The sequence below is a fragment of the Thermobia domestica genome, chromosome 9, assembly GCF_964235325.1.
Source record: "Thermobia domestica chromosome 9, izTheDome1.hap1.1, whole genome shotgun sequence".
NCBI classification, from domain to species: domain Eukaryota; kingdom Metazoa; phylum Arthropoda; class Insecta; order Zygentoma; family Lepismatidae; genus Thermobia; species Thermobia domestica.
In genome coordinates this window covers 53,668,521-53,690,833 of record NC_137462.1, presented here as the reverse complement: position 1 = coordinate 53,690,833, position 22,313 = coordinate 53,668,521, and the positions used below count along the sequence as shown (strand labels likewise).

The window sequence follows — 22,313 nt, the reverse complement described above, 5'->3', positions numbered from 1 at the left end:
TATTAATTGTAGCGTTTCTCTTGTAATTATGATTATTATTAATTGTAATAGTAACTGTATCTGTTGACGAAGCCATGAACGCTAAGTTCTTACGGCGGAAAATGAAATAAATAAATAAATAAATAAATAAATAAACATCATCAGACATAATATACATAGGGCCAATAGATAGGTAGTTATGTATTGTGCTATTTTGTGTGCGCAGTCTTTTAGTTTGTGTGTACAATTGTGCAATTTGGACGGAAGGTGTGCGTAATTTCGCTTGCCGTGTCTGGTAACACTTACGTGCATGTGGCATGTGCATCTGTGGGGCAACTTTAAATTTTGATTTTTTTTTTTTTTTTTTGTTTGTTTTGTTTATCTTACATCACCAAAACAGGTGCTTTTTAATAAAATATACTGATAGTTTTTTTTTCGTCCTACATATAAAGGAAAGTCATACAACGTCTGTAAATATAATGACAGTTCGAAATATTCCAGTAACTGCATTCAGGTTATAAGCAGGTTAGTATAAAGATACCATTAGAAATTGTTCACAAATCAATGTATGCAGTTTTATGATTGTGATTGATGCCTACTATATAAAATTATTTTACGAATGTTTTGTTCCTTACGTTTATCCTAATAGATTCTGGAGTATTATTTTATTTAGAAGTACACAGACAATGTAAAATAATAATAATATAAAGTTTATACATTCTGAAGTGTTATTTTACTTGCACATACACAAACAATATATAAAGTTTGATATGCGTATAAACTGATACAACATAAACAAGATTGAGTTCACTCGAGCAGACGGTTCTACCAAATAGAAAATTTATAGGTTAAATATGATGTGAAAGATTCCTCGTGAAGGAATAAAAGTGATTACTTTCAGTGCACAGCATATTGATATGAATTTTGAGTAATAGTGAAAGTATTCTATGTGTGTGTTCTTTCATACTAGTTTATGCGTATAACTCCCTTCGCTGACGTGCCTGCTCACTACGGACGCACTCCGTAGGTAACCCCTCGGGCCCTCCTGCTTCGCTCCTTCCTAACACGGTTAAAATAAATATATTACAACGCTGGTTTGGTACTTTCCGAGTAGGTAGAAGTGCACTTTCTGCTTTATCCTTATGTAGATATGTTGTCAATTTAATATGGGTGGTAACAAAGATTGCAGATTATCTATAAGTAGCTTTAAATTTAATTTTAAAAATTACAAAAGATGTTGCGTTACAAAATTTGACGGCTGGAAGCCATGTTGATTGTTTACATTGTAGTGAGTGTTTGCGCGCGCATGTAGCGGAAGTTGTATTTCTGGAGTGCGGCAGAACACTTAAATTGTAGTAAGTAGTTGCTTCGGCAAGTCTTTACTTTGACTCCAACTGTGACTTTAATCGGTTCTTATAGGTTCAGTCACTTCCTGGAATTGTTTGTGCGTGAGTCACTTGTTGGAACTGTTCGTGCCTTTGGTGTGACGAGTAGGCGTGGTAAATTGAGATCGAAAATTGCACGCTTGATTGTTATGCGTATTCCAGTTTGTGACGGGTGCGAAATCAGTGAGTGCTATAGTATTGTGGAGGTCGGTAGACTATACCCACATTCAAGTTAAGCATTGCAATACTGAGTGTAGGGTAAGGATGCTTTAGTATAAGTAGTAGTAGTAGGAGGAGGAACGGGTTAGAAGCCCCGCAGGGGTTGGTTGAATTCTGTTCTCAACAGAAGAAGAAGTAGTAGTAATAGTAGTAGTAGCAGTAGCAGTAGCAGGGGTTGGTTGGGTTCTGTTCTTGACATAAGTAGTAGTAGTAGTAGCTGTAGTAGTAGTAGTAGTAGCAGCAGCTGTAGTAGTACTAATAGTAGTAGGAACGGGTTAGAAGCCCCGCAGGGATTGGTTGGGTTCTGTTCTCGACATAAGTAGTAGCAGTGGCAGTAACTGGTAAAGCAATTTTGTCCACCACGATTCATGAATTTTTGTAACAAAACACGTCAAGAAATGAGTTAAATGAAGGGTGTAAGAGTTATGTCAAAATTGAGTATTGTAAGCTAATGACAAGCATATAATAGCGTCTCGTATTTGAAAATAATATCAGCTACTTTTAATTCACTAACTGATATTAGATTTGATTCAAGCTTGAAGATCTGGAATGCACAAACTCAGTGTAGCAAAAAAAAAAAAAAAAAAAAAAAAAAAAAGAACGAGATTCGAACCTAGGACCACCAGCAGAAGAATCCCGTTCACTAACTCCTCATCTAACAAGCCATCACCTTTTATAAGTTACAAATTTGCGTGCAAATGATACCATTATACGTTCATGCAATCAATGTTTTGTTTTTTTTCTCTTCAAAAACGCAACATGTTTTCGACGATTCGTTTCGTTTTCTATTAGAGCTTCGAAAGACATGATATGTGTTTGAGTATAGGATCTTTTGTCTCCTTTAACCGACAGTTGTAGCAAATGCAGCAAGGAAAAAAAAAAACGTACTGCCTTAGAAAATATTCCTAAAAGGGGGAAACTGCATCATGCACCCTAAACGATGGCGTAACTAACGGGAGTGCGGTGAGGGATTCCCAAAGCAAAAAGGGGCCCATAGAAGTTTCGTAATTCCACTTTGGAGGTTTTTATATAATTTCACACTTTTTCCTCAATGCCTAAAATGCAATTACTTTAGCCTTAGATGAAAAAGAAGTTGTGAAGGCGCTATAGGCAGTGAAGGCTACTGAAAAAGATTTATCACGTCCTTACAGCAACAACTTTAAGTTCCCGAACTGTAATGAAGAACAAGATTGATTGAAATTTTAACTTAGAATGAAATAACTAAAGATCTAATCTTATATCTCTAATTGATAGCAGTCTTCCGCATTTGTTTAGACGCCTATTCTTTTATAACTTTACCTATGGTGCATAGGGTCCTTGGTTCGATCCCAGCTCGCGCCGAATGAACTTTATTATGGACAAACACCGTGTGCATGAGTTTTTCGGGTTTTTCCCGTTTCCTCCCACTTCCTTCATTCCCCGATTTCATTCATTTCTCATCATCACTGTCTCCATTAGCGTAGTCGGCATAACTGTGGGACTTTCATTTGATTTTTCTTTTATAACTGTATCTACCTTTCCTGTAATGAGAGCAACATCTAAGCGACCATTCAGTGAATATAACCACTAAAACCTATATTCGTAGTATAATGCTGCAGATGAAGTTAGTTGAGCCATTTGGCAGTCTGCAGCATGGAAAGAAAAAAATGATATTGGAAAAGTAGTTAACGAATTCCTCTGCGAAAAAGATCACCCGTATAGTTGTTTTTCAGATGGTAGTTTATAATTATACTTAACGTTGGTTGAAATTCCTCCATAGTTGTGGGGGCGAGGAACTGAAACCACCCCTACTAAGAGGTGAAGGTGACATGTAAAAGTAGTCAAATACAAACGATATTAATGTCGAATTCATGTGCAAAGGAGAATAGTGTTACTGTAGATGTTGCGTAAATTCAAATTAAGCCTTGTTTGGCATGGAGTTGACAATGGGAGTGTGACAGGCAAAAAAAATCGTAAATATCCTATATTTGTGTCGAATGGATAGTTTTCTGGATCACTGACATAAAAGGTGATATTTCAGATGTGGATATATCCGAGGTTGGCCCTATTGGCATGGGGTCATAGGGGGAACCAGTTAAGACTTCAGAACAGTTCCTTTTTGGTGCGTTTCAATACACTGAGAGTGAAAAGTGATAATGCACAAATACTGACACCACATTCTGAATTATCGGAGATATGACTTCTGGGAAAGTGTCGTTGCTCCAGGGAGGCATTACTAACTGATCACTCCCTAAAATCGTCACTGCTTTGCAGGGGCGTAGACAGGAATTTATTTCAGCGATCGAAAGCTTTTTGAGGGCATATTTTACTAAAATGTCTATCATCTCCTCTAAAATTAGATATAAATTACAGAAAAGTAGTGATTTCGTGGGGGCAGGAGTTCTGGATTGCCAAGGCCTGCATCCTGTGTATGTCCCTGCTGCTCTGAATTGTCTCAAGCTCCTCTTCAAATGTAAGACATAAAATGTAAATGATACACGTATAACATAGAATACAATACACATAGAAAATATGTTATAACTAAGAAATAGAAAATAATTATAAAATAAAGTTGAAGGACAAGCTTTTTTGAACAATCATTCCTGAAAGTAAAATATACTTGGAGGTCTACAGACAAGTGAGAAGTCCCATCTGGTAGCCACTATTCATCTCTTCGAACCGGAAAACTATGAATTTGACACCAATATTTTTCGTATTTTATTACTCTTTTACTTGTAACCCCTTCTCCTCCCTGGAATGGTTTAAGTGTCTTACCCCCACAGTAAATTGTTTAGATGGTAATTTATACGTACAGTAAATTCGTTTGAAATTCCTCCAAGAGTTAATGTTGCATAGTACTGTCCATTGTACGTTTTCTTCTGAATCAAACTTTCTAAATATATATACATACATTACAATAAAAACTGAATTTTGTATTAACGCCTGAATGTCGTCCTTGTGCAAACATGCATGAAAAAATGGCGTACGGAAATGAGTTACATTGAGGTTGTAAAATTTAATATCAAGTTTGAAATATCTCAAGTTAAAGAAATGCATGTAATAACAAATCATATTTGAAAATAATTGCGAATTAAACTAGCTGTGGCTACATTACTTCAAAATTGAACTTGTGGAATGCACAGTATGAGCATAGCTGAAAGAAAACAATCAATAGGAATGGTCTTGATTCCAAGCTCGATCCATCCACGTAGCAGTAACTTACATTAACCGTTCACCTAACAGACAATGACGCTCAGGGTTTGGCACAACTTTATTAGATGGTTCTATCAAATGTAATTTAATTAACACAATAGTAACAAATTTCACTGCCTTAAAAAGTGTCCTGAACAAGTGGAAGTTTATATTATGCACATTTTAACTAGGTTACAAGAAGTTTACGTCCTATCTGAACGGCGCATCCACCGGGTCAACTTTCGCAATATCCCATTAAGATAGCTTTCAACGTAGCTAAAGGAAACGTATGTGAACGAGTACATAGAGTTCTCCGTAGGAGAACAGATAAAGTCATGGTTCGATAACTACAAGGTTCGTGGTTCGAAACCCGTCTCGGAAGCTGGGGATTTTTAAAAATCTTAGTCCCTCAGTTCTCAAGATTTTTCTCTCCCTTCGTATTCATCTGATGCTCTAAAAAGAGTTCTCCACCTTAATTCGACAATTGTCTAATGTGATCCATGCATTCGAAACATTCCCTTCTTCTGTTACACAAAATCACAATTTTTGTCATAATACGAATGCTGTCCGATCATTTTTCCCTAATTCTAAATCTGTGTATATAAATCATCCCTCTCTGTCTCCATACTTGAATCTGTCCCAATATCGCCTAGGAACTTATATGGCCTGAGATCAAACCTTCTACTCTTAAAACCAAATTTAAGCTCTAGTAACGCTATAGGTTTGTTGCTAAAAGCAGTGTCATTTTAGATTTTATTCGGGGGGGGGGGGATTCTCCGCCGACATGAGATTTTCACTTTTTTATTAGTGTATTACTATACATTTGATCAAACAGCATGTATTTATGAAGCTCAAGGGAGGGGGAATTACACCCTCCTGTCTTGCCCAAATGACGCCCCTGGAACATTTGCGTGGAATTACTGAAAATAAATTAAATGAACCATTGAATAACAATCATTTCTGTCAGTAGATATTTTGGAGCTCTGTGCGTGCATTACAGACTTTAGGAAGCACTTTACCTATTGCCGATATTGACAATTTCCATAGATTTCTTACAGAGCCTCTTACTAACTTACAGACTTTAAAAAAGGGAAAGAATGAAACTAAAAGTATTTAAGAAGTTATGGGCACATTGAGTGACTTTTTGTAATTTAAGCTCTTAAAAGATATTTCAGAACAAACGAATGGAAAAGACTGTTTTAGAGCTGTAACGTTGTAGACTTGATTCCTGTTTTTTTTTCATCTGAATGGAAAGAGTGTAGTACGTCACACACACTGCTGTAAACAAGAAGAGGTGAAGCAGAGGGAGGAGCTGGATTGAATACTAGAAGCAACTAATCGATTGAGACATGTATTTCTGGATGCATAAGAAAACGGGGCAAGAGTTTGTTATTAATTTGGACTTAGAATTTGTGTAACGATTTCTGTGCCGCGAACTGTGCCTTTTCCTCATTGTGATTAAGACTCGGTTCTGGCAATTTATCAATAATGATCAAAATATATACTTGTGATATGTCATTACAAACTGTGCTTTCTTTGAGTCCACACGAAGTCCTTCGTGACTAAGCTGTTAGCGTATGCGCCTTTGGCGTGGAAAAGCTGGGTTTGATTCCCGCCGGGAGGTCATGTTCGGATTCCACGTTAATCAGTAAATCTACGTCTCATATAGCCTCGCTGCTAAAGGGACGCTAAATTTAAAATCAACTCTTTGAGTCCACACATTTGAAACATTGAATATCATACTCAAAACATATTTTGTTCAGTATTACACCAACATGCTTGTACTCTATCACACGGAGAGATTTCATTAAGTTTACATATAGGCTAACACAGTACCGAGTGTAGTAGGCTAGGCCTGTTGTGTTTCGTTCTATTATATGATTAGATAGGGTTAAGAAATATTTTTTTTCTTCTTTTGTTACGTCAAAATATGTTTTATTTTATAATTTAAAGTTAACTTAATATTTAGGCCTATTAGTGGATTTGTCTATTTAGACCTACAAGAAAAATGTGTTGTAATGTCAATAAAAATCCTGTTTTTGTTATTTTTATTAATAAACAATCAAATTACTATCACAGTCGCAAAAGGTGGCCCTAAACAGTAACAAGTATGAAACCGCTTATGCTCACGTCTGGCCATAACTGGTTTCTCCGACCGACTATTATTCCGACCGGTTACGAATATTCCGACCCACTAATGGCCATTGCATTTATTTCTTGTGTTTTGAGGTTCTGGCAGTTACGATAGCACTATAAAGGAAATATAGAGTTTTTTCTTACCAGGGAACTAAGTTTCTACTTTCTGGGCCACCAGATGAAGTTTCTGCAGTTTTTTGAGACTCAAAACTCTTAAGAAATTTCGCAAGAAATTGGAGAATTCTGTGCATCACAACACACAAGATGTAACAGCATATCCATATTCATTAAATTTACAGAGCCTAATGACTGAATCTGTTGCTTAGAGTCTACTACTTTTAATAAGCTGTGTTTCGATAAACGGTACCTCCACCCTAATACAAGTTATAGACATCCTAGCTATATCCTCCCTCACAATAATAAAGTGTATGATTTCTTTGAATCATTATTTTAGTAATTGTGGATAAGGTATGTTAACATAAGGAACATTAATTAGAAATATATTGTTGAAAAAGGTTAATGTGGCTGCCATAAGTGGAATCGGCCCAGAATTATTTTCAAGTGATTGTAGATCAGGCGTTGACGAGGGATACTGGAACATTTTAAGCAGAACAAATTAAAGATCTGTAAACAATGTGACCTAGCCAATCCGACATTCCAGAGGGGGAAGGTAAAGAAATTATATATATATATATATATTACGTGGTCATAGGATGCATAACGTGATGAAGCTGTTCCTCAAAATAAATACCTAGTAGTCATTAGGTACGGGCGGGAAATTTAAAATATGCATAATTATTTTGAAGTGATTATACATCATGTCCCAATGGAGTAGATTCACAATACTTCTACAAGGTGGCGCGGAGCCGACTGACAGATTTCAAAGTTGAGTATTGCGCAGGAGCAATAGCTTGGAGTGAGTTGCGGGTAAGGGACGAAAAGTGGATAAGATATCATTTCATAAGAACATCGCAAGACTTACATTGGACCTTTAGCGTAATGTCAGGTAACAATGAAATTTCTGAACAATCGCTGCACTTTAATGACTTGACTTCGTATCGTAATAAGTTGAACACATTCTTCAACGCTGTAACAATGGGTCCATGATGTTTGGGCGCAAAGTCTTTTATCCAGATAGATTTATCTATCTACATATGTTATACTGTAATTCATAACTAGAACCAGGACGTTTACGCACTAAAATATGAAAATAGGCACTGGAGATTTCGAAAAACTTCCACAAATAATTTTGCAAAAACTAAAAATAGCATTAAAGGTTCTGCTTATCATGCTCAACTTGCCTCTACCAGTTGAAAAGAAGTGGGAAGGAACTGCAGCAGACTCTTGACTATCCCAGTCGCGAGTATCCGGTCTCCGTACTTTGCAGCTTAGTTTTTTTAAAAATATGTCATTTTAATAAAATAAGACGTATGTAATAAAGAAATGTAATTTGTGTAAAAAAAACGCACGTTTTTCGTTAATATTTAGTTATTTTAAAGATGTGACAATATATTCATACTGCACTGTGTATTTGATTTTTTGAGTCAGACATTATAAAATTTATCTCAAAGTGTGTCCAATACTGCATCTATTTTCATTTTTGCACTTTCTCTATAATAAATTATTAAAACGCATGGTACAAGAAAAACAGCATTATTTCCAATAAGGATGTTGAATCTGTATGACAGAGATCTCAATGACCATAATCAAGAACGAACCACCACACCGGAACAGCTCATCGTGGACTGCAATCGGAGCTTCAAATGGACCACCCGTCGATTTGGCGCTTTATTGATGCACTTCGGAGGAGACACACGCCAAAAAAGCGAGACTTAGTGTACAAGGCAATGCTTCGAGGAGAAGAGCCACCCAAAGAAAGATGAAAATACAGAGGTTGTTCAGCCTGCGTTTGGCCGATTTCGTTCCTTCCCCCTCCCGGGTAGACTGGACTCACCCGACCTGGCTCGTGGCGTCCTGCAGTGTTGTGCAGTGGCTTCCTGGGAACGGAATTGTTTTTCCGCGCGGACGACAATAACGCACAAAACAGGACCATTGTTTTGAGTGCTGTGTTAAATTTGTTTCCAAGTGTGTGGGTGTCCGCTCTATGACAAAAATACCGCCCAAACTAAGCCGGTTTTGGAAAGGCTATGTTGCGGCTCTTCATGACGCCCACTTTAGTGTTTCTGTCATTAGAAAGCAGTGCAAGAAGAATGGTCGCAACATCAGTTTAAGTGGAATAAAAAATGTTATTAAAAAGTACAAGGGCAACGAAGCTCCACTATTTGGATCACCAACTTAATTGCCTAGGAAGCGGGAATGCACCAAGGCCACCTCCACCATGCAGAGGAAACTTCGCAAAATGGCAATGCAAGAAAATCCGCCAACACAAAGGTGTATGGCTAATCGTCTTGACGTGTCTTTGGGGACTGTGAGCAGGACGTTACACCATCAACTCAACCTGGAAAAAGTCATGAAAGCTCGCGGCCACCTTCTCACGGATGCCCACCAAAAGAAACGAAAGTGTAACGCCCGGAAGCTGTATGAACAGCATCTGGCATAACAAAGGTGTTTACGTCATAACTCTCGATGAAGCATTGATTTACCTTTCCGACTGCGGCAAACCGAGAGCCATCATGTACCGAGAGAAAGGCGCCAAGACCTTCAGAAGGTGGGTCCGTGTCTGTAAAGAATCCTTCCCAAAAGGGTTCATGGTCGTTACTGGCTTCTGTTAACGAGGTAAACTGAAGATTCGTAGGGTGGCAAAGAACTGAAAAATAAATTCGCGGTATTTTCAGGAGCAGATCATGCCGCCGATCTACGAGCATGAGATTCCAACAATGTACGGAAATGACGCCAGTCTAGTGTGCATTCACATGGACAAGGCCTCATCATATACCTCACGATCGTCCCTCGCATTCTAGAGGGAGATGGAGGAGGCAAGTGGTATACAGGTGATACCTTTCAATGAGGTGCCTGTTAAATCTCCAGATGGGAGGCCTATGGACTATTGTGGATTTGGATTGCTGAAGCAGGCTTTGGCAAAACGGCGTGTGACAACTGTGGAAGGACTTTGGAAAGCTGTGCAAAGGGAATGGGACAAGATTCCCCTCCCAGTTCTTCAGAGAAGCGTATTACAGTGGAAATTACGCTGTCGGGCTATTATTAGGAACCAAGGCAAACACATCGAGCACTTACGGACCTGGCGCCATGGATTCTTCTAAATTTTTAGGTAAGTTGAAATTGGCCAAATGTAGACTAAACAACCTCTGTATATTAAGGCAGATGAAAGAATTCGCCGTATTGTACAGAATTTTGAAACTGTTGACATTGAAGAGTGCTTGTAGGGTTTGACCCATAATTCCGTCATGGAATGATAGTGTCATGGTATTGTCCGTTTACTGTAGCTTGGCGCTGTGTTTTGACACAAAACCTGGCCAGCGAATCTTAGCAGTCCTTCCCCTACTTTCCCCATATAGCAGTGGTAACAGTGGCACTAACTCATCAATTTTAGCACTAGTAGGGTTTGGTATTTGCTAGTTGCGTAAATTTCGAAAGAGTTTACTTTGTCTCTAATCAGGACCGTAACTTGTGTGGGGCAGGGGAGGGGCAACTTCCCCCCAGGGAGGTTCCCCACCGTTCGAAGGGGCCCATTTGGGGACAAAATTTTCTTAATCCATATACAATACGAACATGAAATTATAAATGAAGCATCAAACAGTTTCACTACATTAAATAAAGCAGCGCACAAAAGGTAAATAAAACAAAAGTGAGCGTGGGCCCACTTCAGTAAGAAACGTCTATTATTAGGGACCCTAGAAATAACATTTATTCGTATGGCTTTGAGATTTGTCAATATTGTCCCCTTAATTAATTTGTCATGTATGGAACGGGCCCAGGGGCGTAAGTAACGGCCCCGCAGACCTTGCCGTGAGGGAGGGCCCACAGGCTCCGGGGGGCATAAATTGTAACAGAAAGGTAGGAAGAGGGGGCCCAAGAATGAGAAAAACAACTTTTTCTAGGGGGCCCAAATACACGTATTAATGCTTGCCCCCCAGAAAAAATCTAAGTCACGGCGCTGTCTCTAATGTGAATTAATTGGTACAATTCTGCTAATAGTTAACTATATCAGGTAGGTCTCTTTAAACCTTGGGCCGTGGAGAGAAACAATCTTACAGGAGGATAGTATTCAAATTTTAAGAAGGTGGGGAAAGGAGTTGAGTTGAGTTGATTTTAGTTTAGCGTCCCGTTCAGCAGCGAGGCTATATGAGACGTGGACCCACTGATTAAAGTGGAATCCGAACCACATGAGCTCCCGTCGGGAATCGAACCCGGGTCTCCCACGCCAAAGGCGCGTACGCTAACCGCTTAGCCACGAAGGAGCTCAAGGTGGGGAAAGGAGAGTGAGGATGAGAAAGATGAGAAGAAAGAAGGAAAGAGAATGAAAGAAACACTTCTACATTTACTTCATAATGAATTTAAGCACATATAAACGAAAAAGGGATATCGGAACCCACCACCATAACATTTGTGGAAGTGTTGGCAACATAATATTCTGAAGGAATATATTTCCCGCCAATTCTGGGGCCTCAGTGTTTGGCCCAATTCTGGCCTTACAGCAGTGGCGGATCCAGGGGGCGATCGTGGCGATTGCCCCCCAGGAAAGGAAACATTCTCATTTTATATATTTAAATAAAACCCAATCCCAGAGTTTGGAGCTCTTAAAAGTAGCTCTAAGTAGCAGTATTAAAACCCACCGCCCCCCCAGAAGTCCGTCCTGGATTCGCCCCTGCCTTACAGAAGCTACCATCTATGCATCCACCTCGTGGGACTGAGGAAAACCTTAATAAGGAATACCGGCCAGAGCCGGGTTCATGCCCACGCTCGATCTACCTATTTTAGTGCCTCTTTTTTTTTTTTTTGTGTGTTGCACAGTGTCTGGTAAGGGCACCCAAACAGGGCAAATGTGTACAGCTTTAAAATGTTTAAATGTTAAAATTCGTTTTATACTATACTTTGAACACGTAATTCAATGTGTATTATATTCTTCTTACAGCAGCATGCTTTATTTCCTAATACTTTAAGTCTATGGTTGTTAGTATTTATAATTATTGCATCATACTAATTCTTCTCAAAGCTCGTTCAATTAGTATGAAATTCTAGACTTAGCAGTCTGCAACATGGCAAACCTTCACCAACAGGCAATATGTGGCGAGAATATTTCCACCTATACTCGCATCGAAATTCCCAGCCCTTGTTTACAATCAGTACAATATGTTTCTGTCGCCTTATCATGAAAACAACGCTGTCCAGCGAACTTAACGGTCTTCTCTCTCTCTCTCTCTGTTTATTGTTTACAACACAAACTGCCATCTTCCAATATTGCCAGGCGTACAAGGTTTTCGCACACTTTCGAACAAGAACACTTGTACAAAATTGAGTGTGCATTATATGTAAGATTGTATTACATAAGAACTAACTCGATTTGTCATGACGTTAATATCTCAGTCATCTCAAAAGCAGCAATTTATGTAGTAATAGCACTTGGTCCATGACTGTGCAGAAGTAGGTACATTCGGTTCGGTGATTTATGTGCCTGGCAACCACGAATTAACCATGTAGGGGTGAGAAGCAAGGTTTTGACGCTTGCATTACAATTGTTGTGTGTAAACAATTTTCCATCCTAGAGTGAACGGAGAATAAATATAACGTAAGATAAAAATAAAGCGTTCAATATCTGTATTAGATTTCACTGTTGTTTCCTTTCCAATTATCTCTGTTGCAAATACATAGTAATAAGCAGTAATACAATGTTATGAATAGCTATGAAGTTATGAATATCCAAAATGCCTATTTCTTTACGTTAGAAATGATATAAAGGTAAGTTCACAGAAGTTTATTTTGGTGTGGCATAAGATGCCTACAGCAAATTTTATTTTAGCACAATACAGATTCAAGCTGAAAAAAAATCTGCAAGTCACGGTCTCCGATTTTCCTAAAATTAGGATATATCATTCTAGAAACAAAATAATTAGACCCGTAATTTTTTTTTTTCTTCATTATACAAATTACTAGGACTAAACCAAGCTTTTAATGCAACTGAGACTTTCAGTGACTGTTTACCATGGGACATACTATAACAACGAAAATTTAGTGTGTTTGAAAATAGCTTTTTTTAAGAAAATTATGGCATTTTTCACCTTTGTGAACTTTTTAATTTTAAGTTTTGCATTATTCTGTTATGATTTTTTTTTTTTTTTTGACATTACTGCCTATTTTCAAGGCTTTTAGTGCGTAGTCATCCAGATTCTAGTTATGAAATACATTATAACCCTGTTAAGTAGATTAACTTATTCAGATATACAGCTGTGCGCCCGAACGGCCGCTCCCAAATGTCCTGCTCCGCTAACGATGTCCATGCTCACGATATTCTTATAAAATTGCATTCTATTCTCGTCCAATCTCCCACCCATAACCCCATTCCAAGCTATCGCGCCTGCGTATTTTTCAACTTTGAAATGTGTTAGTTCGCTCCACGCTACCCTGTATCATTTTACGCGGAGCGGACGATAGTTTCTATGTTTTAAATAAAATACATACAAGTACATAGATTTCATGCACAAAAAGTTGCCATTAGTAAGATTTTTGTACGTCAATAGCAAGATATCCCGATTGGGATATTCGTCCTATTTAATCTTACATGCAAATATTCCGATTGAATCAGTTCGTCTTTATAAAATAAATATCTGTGTATGTAGTTTTACTCCTGCGCGTTTGGTTTGCGAATAATTTTCTAAATGTATTGATTTTCACTTCTGTTTACTTGTAAATGCAATATAATAAAGTACGTAGAAAAAAATCAAAGTACAATACAAAATAAACAAATATCTGTAACGCATATAGCCTACTAAAAAAAAGAAAAGTAAGTGATAGGATATGTTATATCCAACCTTCTTAATGTTTTCATCTTACTCTTTTCATTTGCAAACTCTATGATACTCTGTTCAATTCTCATATTTAAATGTTTATTAGAATTTATTTGTTTCTAATAATTTCTTTTGTACTCTTGGCACTGAAGTTCCTTCCTTTCTGTAGACTTTCGAATTTTAATTTCCCTGGACTCTACCATTAAAATTTAGGAGGCTGATGTTGTCTATCACAAAAGCATATATCGTTACTTAAAAGGCTTTTCTGCAGAATATGAATTTGAAGGGCCCATATCCTGATAAATATATTATTAATTCCATCCAACGAAAATATTAATTAATTCAGATGTTCTGTGATGTTCGGAGAATTTGCAGATTTTCTCCTTGTCGTGCTTTATTTTCCGTAATAAGTTGCTAATTGTTTAAAACAATCTTTTTCTTTATTTCTTCGTGACATTTAATATTACATTAAAAAAAGGTCGGTTCCAAGTTAGCAAAAGGTGGTTTAACGGTATTGTAGACTGAAAACTGCTGTGTCCTAAGCCTTTCATTTCAAGTACTGTACCGTAGAAGTTGCAATGTAATGTGTTGACAACATAAATGATCATTCTTTTAGTTAAAAAATTCCAACAAATCATTGTGTTTCTTCTTTCTGCTTGAGGTTTATGTATATATCACTTCCACTCTCCCGTGTATATTAATTGTCCAAATTAATAAAGACTTTACATGTGGCTTTCATGTAGAAAGTTTGGCTTTCATGTAGAAAGTTAGTAGAGTATAGTCAAAAATTAGTATAAATTAAGTGTATTTTATATTCCTTAGGTATTAATAGGTGATTTGTTCCAAAATGAAGTTGGTGTAAACTGCGTTGGATCGTTAGAAAATTTCCAAGTCTTCCGTCCGAAGTTCCATAACGTCGAAATAAAATGCTCGAGAAGTTCGACTTGTTGAAGCAAATGAGGTAAGAGAAAATACTTAGAAGCAATATATATGTATATTTGAATTGAGGAAGCAATATATATGTATATTTGAATTGAGGTAACTTCTTTATATTTAGTATCCTTATGTGAGCTGGCATTACTACTAGCGAAGGTGCTTACGTGTTGAAAATGTTACATTAGTAAGTCGTTCTGGCCAATGTATATTGAACTCCCAAAATATTGTACCCCCATAATAGTAGAATTCGATAAGTTTGAACTAAAGCACAAAAGAAAGTAAACATAACTCCTATAATTTCCCTACGTAATAGTAGTATTTATTTAGTGATATTTACTAAATACCACTTCGTGGAATAATTTCTGTTGTCGAATGTTTGGTTTTCTAAAAGAATATGTTTTTAATTCAATTATAATTTTATTGACTTAAATAGCAAACTTACCAAATACGAAGACTATCTCAAAATCATTGCTTAGTTTAGTAAGTAGTGTTTTGTGTTCTCTAGAAAATTAAACAACTAATAATTATACAAAGGTAACCAAGAAAGTTCTGTCGCTTTTTATGGAGGTCTGTGTTCAATTGGTCGTCACACCGTGAGTTGAATGCGAATGGGGGGTAAGGCGAAGGTCAGTTGTTGGTGTGGGTATATCCAACATACTACCTGGTTGTGTCAGTTCAATTACACCGTTAACTTGCTTAAGGACAGAGTGAACATGAGACATCCAGAGGGCGTCATAAGGACGTGTATGTACAAGTCCAAACTGGGGTCAAACGCCGCTGCAGTGGGGCGAAAGATATGCTACGCCTTTGGTGAGGATATTGTGACTACGTGAACAGTGCAGCAGCAGTGGTTTAATAAGTTTAAGGACGGTGACTCGAAGACGCGCCACGTGCCGGAAGACCGACAGATGTACAAAATGAAGATTTTCAGTCAGCAATTGAGGTGAACAGTGGCCACAAATGTAAGTTACTGGCACTACAATTCAGTGTGAGTACAGAAACCATTGATAAGCACCGTCATCAACTTGGGAAGCACAACAAGGTGGGTCTATGGGTCCCACATGATTTGACTCCGGGCCAAAATGCAGCACAAGCAGAAACGTGTTTCTTTGCTGTCTCGTCTGAGAAAGGAGCAATTACTGGACACTTGTTAACATGTAATGAGAAGTGAATCCTATACGAAGCTCCACGGCGCCATCATCATTGGTTCGCATCCCATGAACCGGTTTCAAAACAGCCGAAACCAGCACTGCACTAAAAGAAGGTCGTCCTCTGTGTTTGGTGGACTGCTTGTAACATCGTGCATCGGAAACTGCTACCTGCTGGTCAGAGCATGTCAGCAGTTCAGCCGTGTTCAAGAAACTCAAAACTCTGGAGCCAGCACTTCTGAATCGCAAGGGGGTCCTCCTGTTACAGGACAACGCTAAACCCCACGCAACTAGGATGACCCGGGACACCATTCTGCGCCTTGAATGGGAAACACTATTCCATCCACCTTACTCTCCGGACATTGCACCGTCCGATTATCACCTGTTCCATTCCTTTGACAGTCTCCTTAGAGGACACTAGTTCAAATCCGTAGTAGAAATGCAAAATGCACTTGATACATTCTTCGCTTAACGACCCACCAAGTTCTACCGCGGTGGAATCCATGGCCTTCCAGAACGTTGGCAGAAGGTCGTCGGTGCTGATGAGGACTATTTTTTGATCTTCCAGATACGTCTTAGGTGACATATCGATGTTTGAAGGTGGTGGATGAAAAAGCGACAGAAGTTTCTTGGTTACCTGTTTATTTTATTTCTGAACTATTCTGAAAAAAGAAAATGAGAATGAGGCTCACAGACACCTAAGACTCGAATACACAAAGTCATAAGTAGTCACAAATATGATAATGACGAGTTGTTTTATTTAATAACCTAGTTGCGATTACGCTTCTTATGTCGCAAGTAGGGTCGCCTGATTTGGCTCCACTTGATGTATTGGAATACATTCTCTCTGTGTCGACACTTAACTCTCTTATGGCTATTTGGTTAGCATTCGACCCGGGTTCGATTCCTGATAATAGCTCATATGGTTCGGATTCCACATTATTCAGTAGGCCTACGCCTTTTATAGAGTCAGTTCTGAAAGAGACGTTAAGCCTCAGATCAACCAATTGATCTATATCGAGATGGAATATCCCATGTAAACGAAACATCAAGCAAATATACAGGGTGTCCCGTAATTCCTATGACAGCGTTTGGGAGTTGAAAGTAGACATCAAAACAAACAACAAAATATATGGACAAAAACTCGAAAGGGGCGTCGTTTACGAGTTATGAGCACTGACGCAACCTACAGTGGAAATGAGATATGTTTTTTGAATGATTGCACTAACACAAAACTGACGTGAAAGAAAGTTAGGACTTTTGTAAGACTAGTCACTATGTGTTCTTGAGTCCTACAAAAGTATGCTGAAAATATGACCTTACAAAATAGTATATACAGAGCAGGACGCAATTCAATAGAAAGGAAAATAGAAGTAGGAAGTGAACAGTAGTATTCAATCGTGGAACCACCCCTGCGAGAACCTGCGGCGGACATTAAAGATTCGTGCGACGAAAGCACAATACTAGAAGTATGTTTGCAATATAAGACATTCTGAACACTCACAAAGGAAACACTGATTAGTAGGTCAGTACGTGCCACTTACCAAGTTCGAACCGACGAATACGAATTGTGATGATCCAACTGACGCAAGTCGGGAGTCCATTGCGTGAAGCAAATTGTGTTGCAAGAGCGGCTGGAAGCAGCGCCCATGATCAGCGATGACTGCCTGGTGCCGACGACACATGTTCCTCCATTTTCAACTGCATCTCCACAAAATCACTCCTTTTCACTTTGATGGTGTAAGGGCCTGTGCTAATCGCACTTTGTACGGTTTAAAGCATAGCCGCTTACCCAACACCTTTCACACTGTATTCTTTGGCATGTCCAATTCCCTGCTTGCTCTACTAAGTGACTTTCGAAGACTTCGCTGAAGCGCCTCGCACACTCTTTCAGCGTTTTAATCAAACACACGAGGTCGACATCCAGTTTCCACGAATTGTCAGTACCACCTATTTATGTTATTCTTGTGTGGCGGGTCTTTCCCAAAGCGTGCACGAAACTCACGCATCACTCTAACCACAGATCTGGACACTTCAAAACGGAACACACAGAAAACTTTTTCTGTTGTGACGCTGCAGACCCGCAGTAAGCATGACAAACTAACTAACATGACAAGCAAACATCAGGTAGCGCGTAAGAAACTTGGACAGTTGCTACTGCTTACAGTGTAGATTTTACCCGTGTAAGGTAATAAATAGATTTATATTAATTTCTAAAATTGCACTATTCACTTATAAACACGCTGTATAGTTGTAGTGTAAGCCTGTAAGTTTATATAAATAAGTTACTACGTAATATTGAGCATTGTTGCTGCTGGTGGGGGCATTGACTTGTACACTCTGTCTCAAAATTGGTTTTAACTAATCATTAAATGCTTCCTAATATTCTAAAATTTGGCGACTTACCATATGGGACTGCACAATACACCTGCCGGGAACCACTGGTATAGTGTATTAGTTTTACATTGGCCTTAGTCTGTAATTGAAAGGTGAATTTGAATTATGTAAGGACTAAGAACTCTAAAGTAGAGATGGAGATTAGGGTAATATAAAATAATGACAAACTTCATCCGCTAAAGTTAAGCTTATAAACAAGATTTATTACTTTCAAAAATAGTTTATAAATAGTTTTCAGTTATGCATAAAATTATCAAATTTTCACTATGATGATTTTCGTAGTTGTCTATTAATTCTCAGGAAAGTTATAATGTGGTCGTTGAAAGATTTTTTTTTCTTTCTTGATGGAGTGCTTATATATATATATATATATATATACAGATGGTGATCAGAAAAATGGAAACACCTGTAGTTGGCAACACGTCAGATGTATGGGTTGGCAGTGGTGTCGTGGCGCCCGCAGCGCCGGACTGCTGGTGGTGGTGTGTTAGGTCGGTTTCCATACTACGTCAGGCGCAGTGGAACAGCAGTGTCCAGTGGCTGCAGCAGACGGAGGTAGTGTAAAATGGGAGACCTCTCAGATTTTCAAAGAGGGCAAATTGTTGGTGCGCGGTTATGTGGAGTGAGTGTGACGGCAGTGGCTACTTTGTTAGGTGTGTCGTGTGGGACAGTGTCGAAGGTGATGACAGCCTACACAACACACGGGAAAGCCACATCGGGGAAGCGTAACAGTGGGCGGAAGAAAATCATGAGTGACAGGTCACGCCGGGTAGTAAAGCGCATTGTCACGCAGAACTGTCGTGCCACTGCGGAGCAAGTGACGGAGGAACTCAATCAGCACCTCCCCAACCCTGTTTCGACAATCACAGTCCGCCGCGAATTACATGACATGAACTCACGGGGTCGTGTTGCACGGGCCAAACCGCTCATCAGGGACCATAACGCATTCGCACGCCGCAAATGGTGCCGCGACCATGCAACTTGGACCGTTGAGGACTGGAAACGTGTGATATGGTCAGATGAGTCATCCTTCACCCTATTTCCAACCACGGGCCGTGTTTATGTGTGGAGAACGCCCAAAGAAGCTTATGATCTGCAGTGTCTCCGCCCAACTGTGAAACATGGCGGCGGCTCGGTGATGCTGTGGGCCACCATATCATGGTTTTCATTGGGTCCTGTAGTCACACTTAGCGGACGAATCACTGCCAACGATTATGTCGCAATTTTAGGAGACCACTTGCATCCTATGGTCCGGATGTTGTTCCCGGACAATGACGCCATCTTCCAGGATGATAATACACCCATTCACACAGCTGTCGTTGTTGCAGTGTGGTTTGAGGAACATCGGGATGAAGTTCAACACCTCCCCTGGCCCGCCCAATCCTTAGATCTCAACATAATTGAACATCTGTGGTCCATCTTGGAAACACGACTCCGGCGACGATTTCCACCTCCATCCTCTCTCACAGAACTGGCCGATGCCCTGCACGAGGAATGGTGTAAAATTCCACTTGCTACCATTCACGACCTCTATGCCTCCATCCCACTTCGCATCAAGGCTGTTCTGAAGGCGAAAGGTGGCCCGACACCGTATTAATCTGGTAAGTTGCAATTTCGTTCAGTTGTTTCCATTTTTCTGATCACTATCTGTATATATATATATATATATATATATATATATATATGTATTTAATGGAAATTTGCCCAAGATTGATATATTGAAAAAAAAAAAAAGTTTTTGTGGACCTGAAACGAAAAAAAAAAATGTAGGATAGGGCGTGGATTCATAATAGCTGTACGTATTTAGTGTTTATGTGTAAGGTTTTATTCTTCGTTTAATTAAATGACTTTGTGTACGACACCGAAAAATTGTAGCTAGGTATCGTTTTTTTTTTCATTACTAATATTTATTTGAGTATGTTATTCTATCAGAAGTTGAAGAACGAAAATAAAATTATAATAAAATAACGAATACGTTATTTGTTTAAGTTACTAAAGAAATAACTAAAGGGATAAAATAACCTTGTTCTATTGATGAAGAACAATGGAGGAGTTTTCGGAATATATAGAGAAAATCAATTGTTTGTTTGTTATTGCGAACATTAGGCTAGTAAGGTTGAAGTATATGATACTTACTTGAATTTACATTGATTTAGAATGCTAAATATTCCTTATCTATGGGCGTTAGGTAAAAAAACAGCTGAAAATTAACCATAATAACGAGAGAGAGGATATTGAAGTATTTTATATGTATATTTGCAGGTTAAATGTAGAAGAGACAATGATGACACCTTAGAAGATAATGCATCATTGAAAGGGTTGACTCGAAATCTTAACAATGAAGAAAAGTAACTGATCTGTTTTATCTGGATCTCAATCAAAGTATCTAGGTTCTGATTCTGAGAATTGTGGATCAGCATTGAAAGTATTGAATTGTGTAAATAAGAACCAGTTCAATGTGCGTCGGAAAGATGTGAAACAGTAAACGCTACAAAGGTCCAAGTGAGCGAAATGGATTCCGGTAGAAAAAGTGATAAATCGAGCACATTGCTCATAGGACAGCAGAACATGGATGTAGTTAATGATGTATTGAATTTACTTCAAACTTCTATCAATTCCATGATCAAACAGGAACCAGTGACAGAGGAAAGTGTTGAACAGTTGAATCATGAGAACACTCCATCCCGAAATTCAGAAACTGAAAATTGTGTTAATTCAATAAAAGTTGAAATTTCTTCCCTTGACAAATCTGTGTCTTCTGTAAAATGCGATGAAAATTCAGTTAGTGTTGTTAATACATCCGAGAGTGAGCAAATGATAACTTCAAATGACGAAGATAATCATGTATCAAAAGTTGATCGCGACAGAACTGACGATTTTGACACATTGATAACACAGTTAGAAGATGTCTGTCGTCCAGTTGCGGATGACAGTAATAAGAATAAGGTAAAAGTTGAACAATTAGTAAATGAACTTGAACAGATTGTTAAATGCCAGGAGGGTAAGGAAATACACCTGAGGGAGGATGCAAAAAGAAATACACCTGAGAGCAGCAGTAGCTTTGAGAAGAGAACGGACGCAAATACCTTTGACAGTGGTGAAGCAGGGGTATCTGGTATGGTGGTTTCTAAGCCTAAAGGATCACATAAATCTGATAATGCAAGTCAGCGATCTATTCGGTCAAATAAAATGCAGACAAGACAAGGCAGTAATTCAGAGAAAGAGAAATCAACATTGTCACATGTAATAAGATACATTACTATTGATGGAAAACCGAATACCCAGAAATACATCCATTTAGGGTAAGTAATTGTATTTTTTATAATGGAAGCAATACAAATATTGGTTAAAACAAGAAAAATCAATTAAAGTCTGTAAACATACTTTGACCATTACAAAAGTTGGCACTGTTTGTTGTTTATTGATCAAATATGACTTTTTCCTTTTTGCTGTAGCGCTCGTATACATTTCACAATTCAAACCTGCTAGTTATAGTTGCAAAATTAATGCTTTTAATCAAAACCAGAAAGTGAACAAGTGGTATAGTAAGCTGCTAGTGGTAGGATGTGTCTGACATAATTCCTCTATAGGTAATACTCCAAATCACAGCAAGAGAACAGCGTCCAAAACATCTCACTCTTAGAAACCTAAATTTCATCTGTAAAACAATTTATTACAAATTTAAATTACTCAGCGTCAATTAATAACAGTTATAATCATTAATAACTAAATCGAATAATAATTAAATTACGTAGAAATTTACCAATAATTAAACAGTCTAATTGTTTTCTAAGTGTGTTCCACATTAATATTTGAAACAAAATCGCGATTATTGTTTTGTAGAAAATTTAACATAGCACTTACTTTGCTTTCAAAATTAACTCCACAATTTAAACAATATATTCGTGTTCCGACCACAAATCTGACCTGAATATTGGCCACACTGCTTTAGTAACTATAAATACTGCCACGAATTACTCACCCAATTAAACGCCAATTACTATTAATACTAATTAAAT

General features: G+C 38.2%; 1 protein-coding gene across 8 annotated transcripts in view; it reads left to right on the top strand.

The window, feature by feature from the left end:
* Positions 1-271: 271 nt before the first annotated feature.
* Positions 272-22,313, top strand: part of LOC145694651 (uncharacterized) — a 121,624-nt gene continuing 99,582 nt past the window's right edge. For 3 of the 8 annotated variants that reach the window (XR_014133033.1, XM_081771085.1, XM_081771086.1), the window contains exons 1-3: positions 275-504; positions 14,636-14,774; positions 20,557-21,596. Coding sequence is in view for 7 of the 8 variants with exons in the window: in XM_081771085.1 (XP_081627211.1) it covers positions 20,806-21,596 (791 nt within the window). In the remaining variant the exon portion in view is untranslated. Of the gene's footprint in view, positions 505-1,248; positions 1,335-14,635; positions 14,775-20,556; positions 21,597-22,313 lie in introns of those variants that run through there. The other 5 variants (XM_081771082.1, XM_081771079.1, XM_081771081.1 and 2 more) reach the window with 3 other exon arrangements.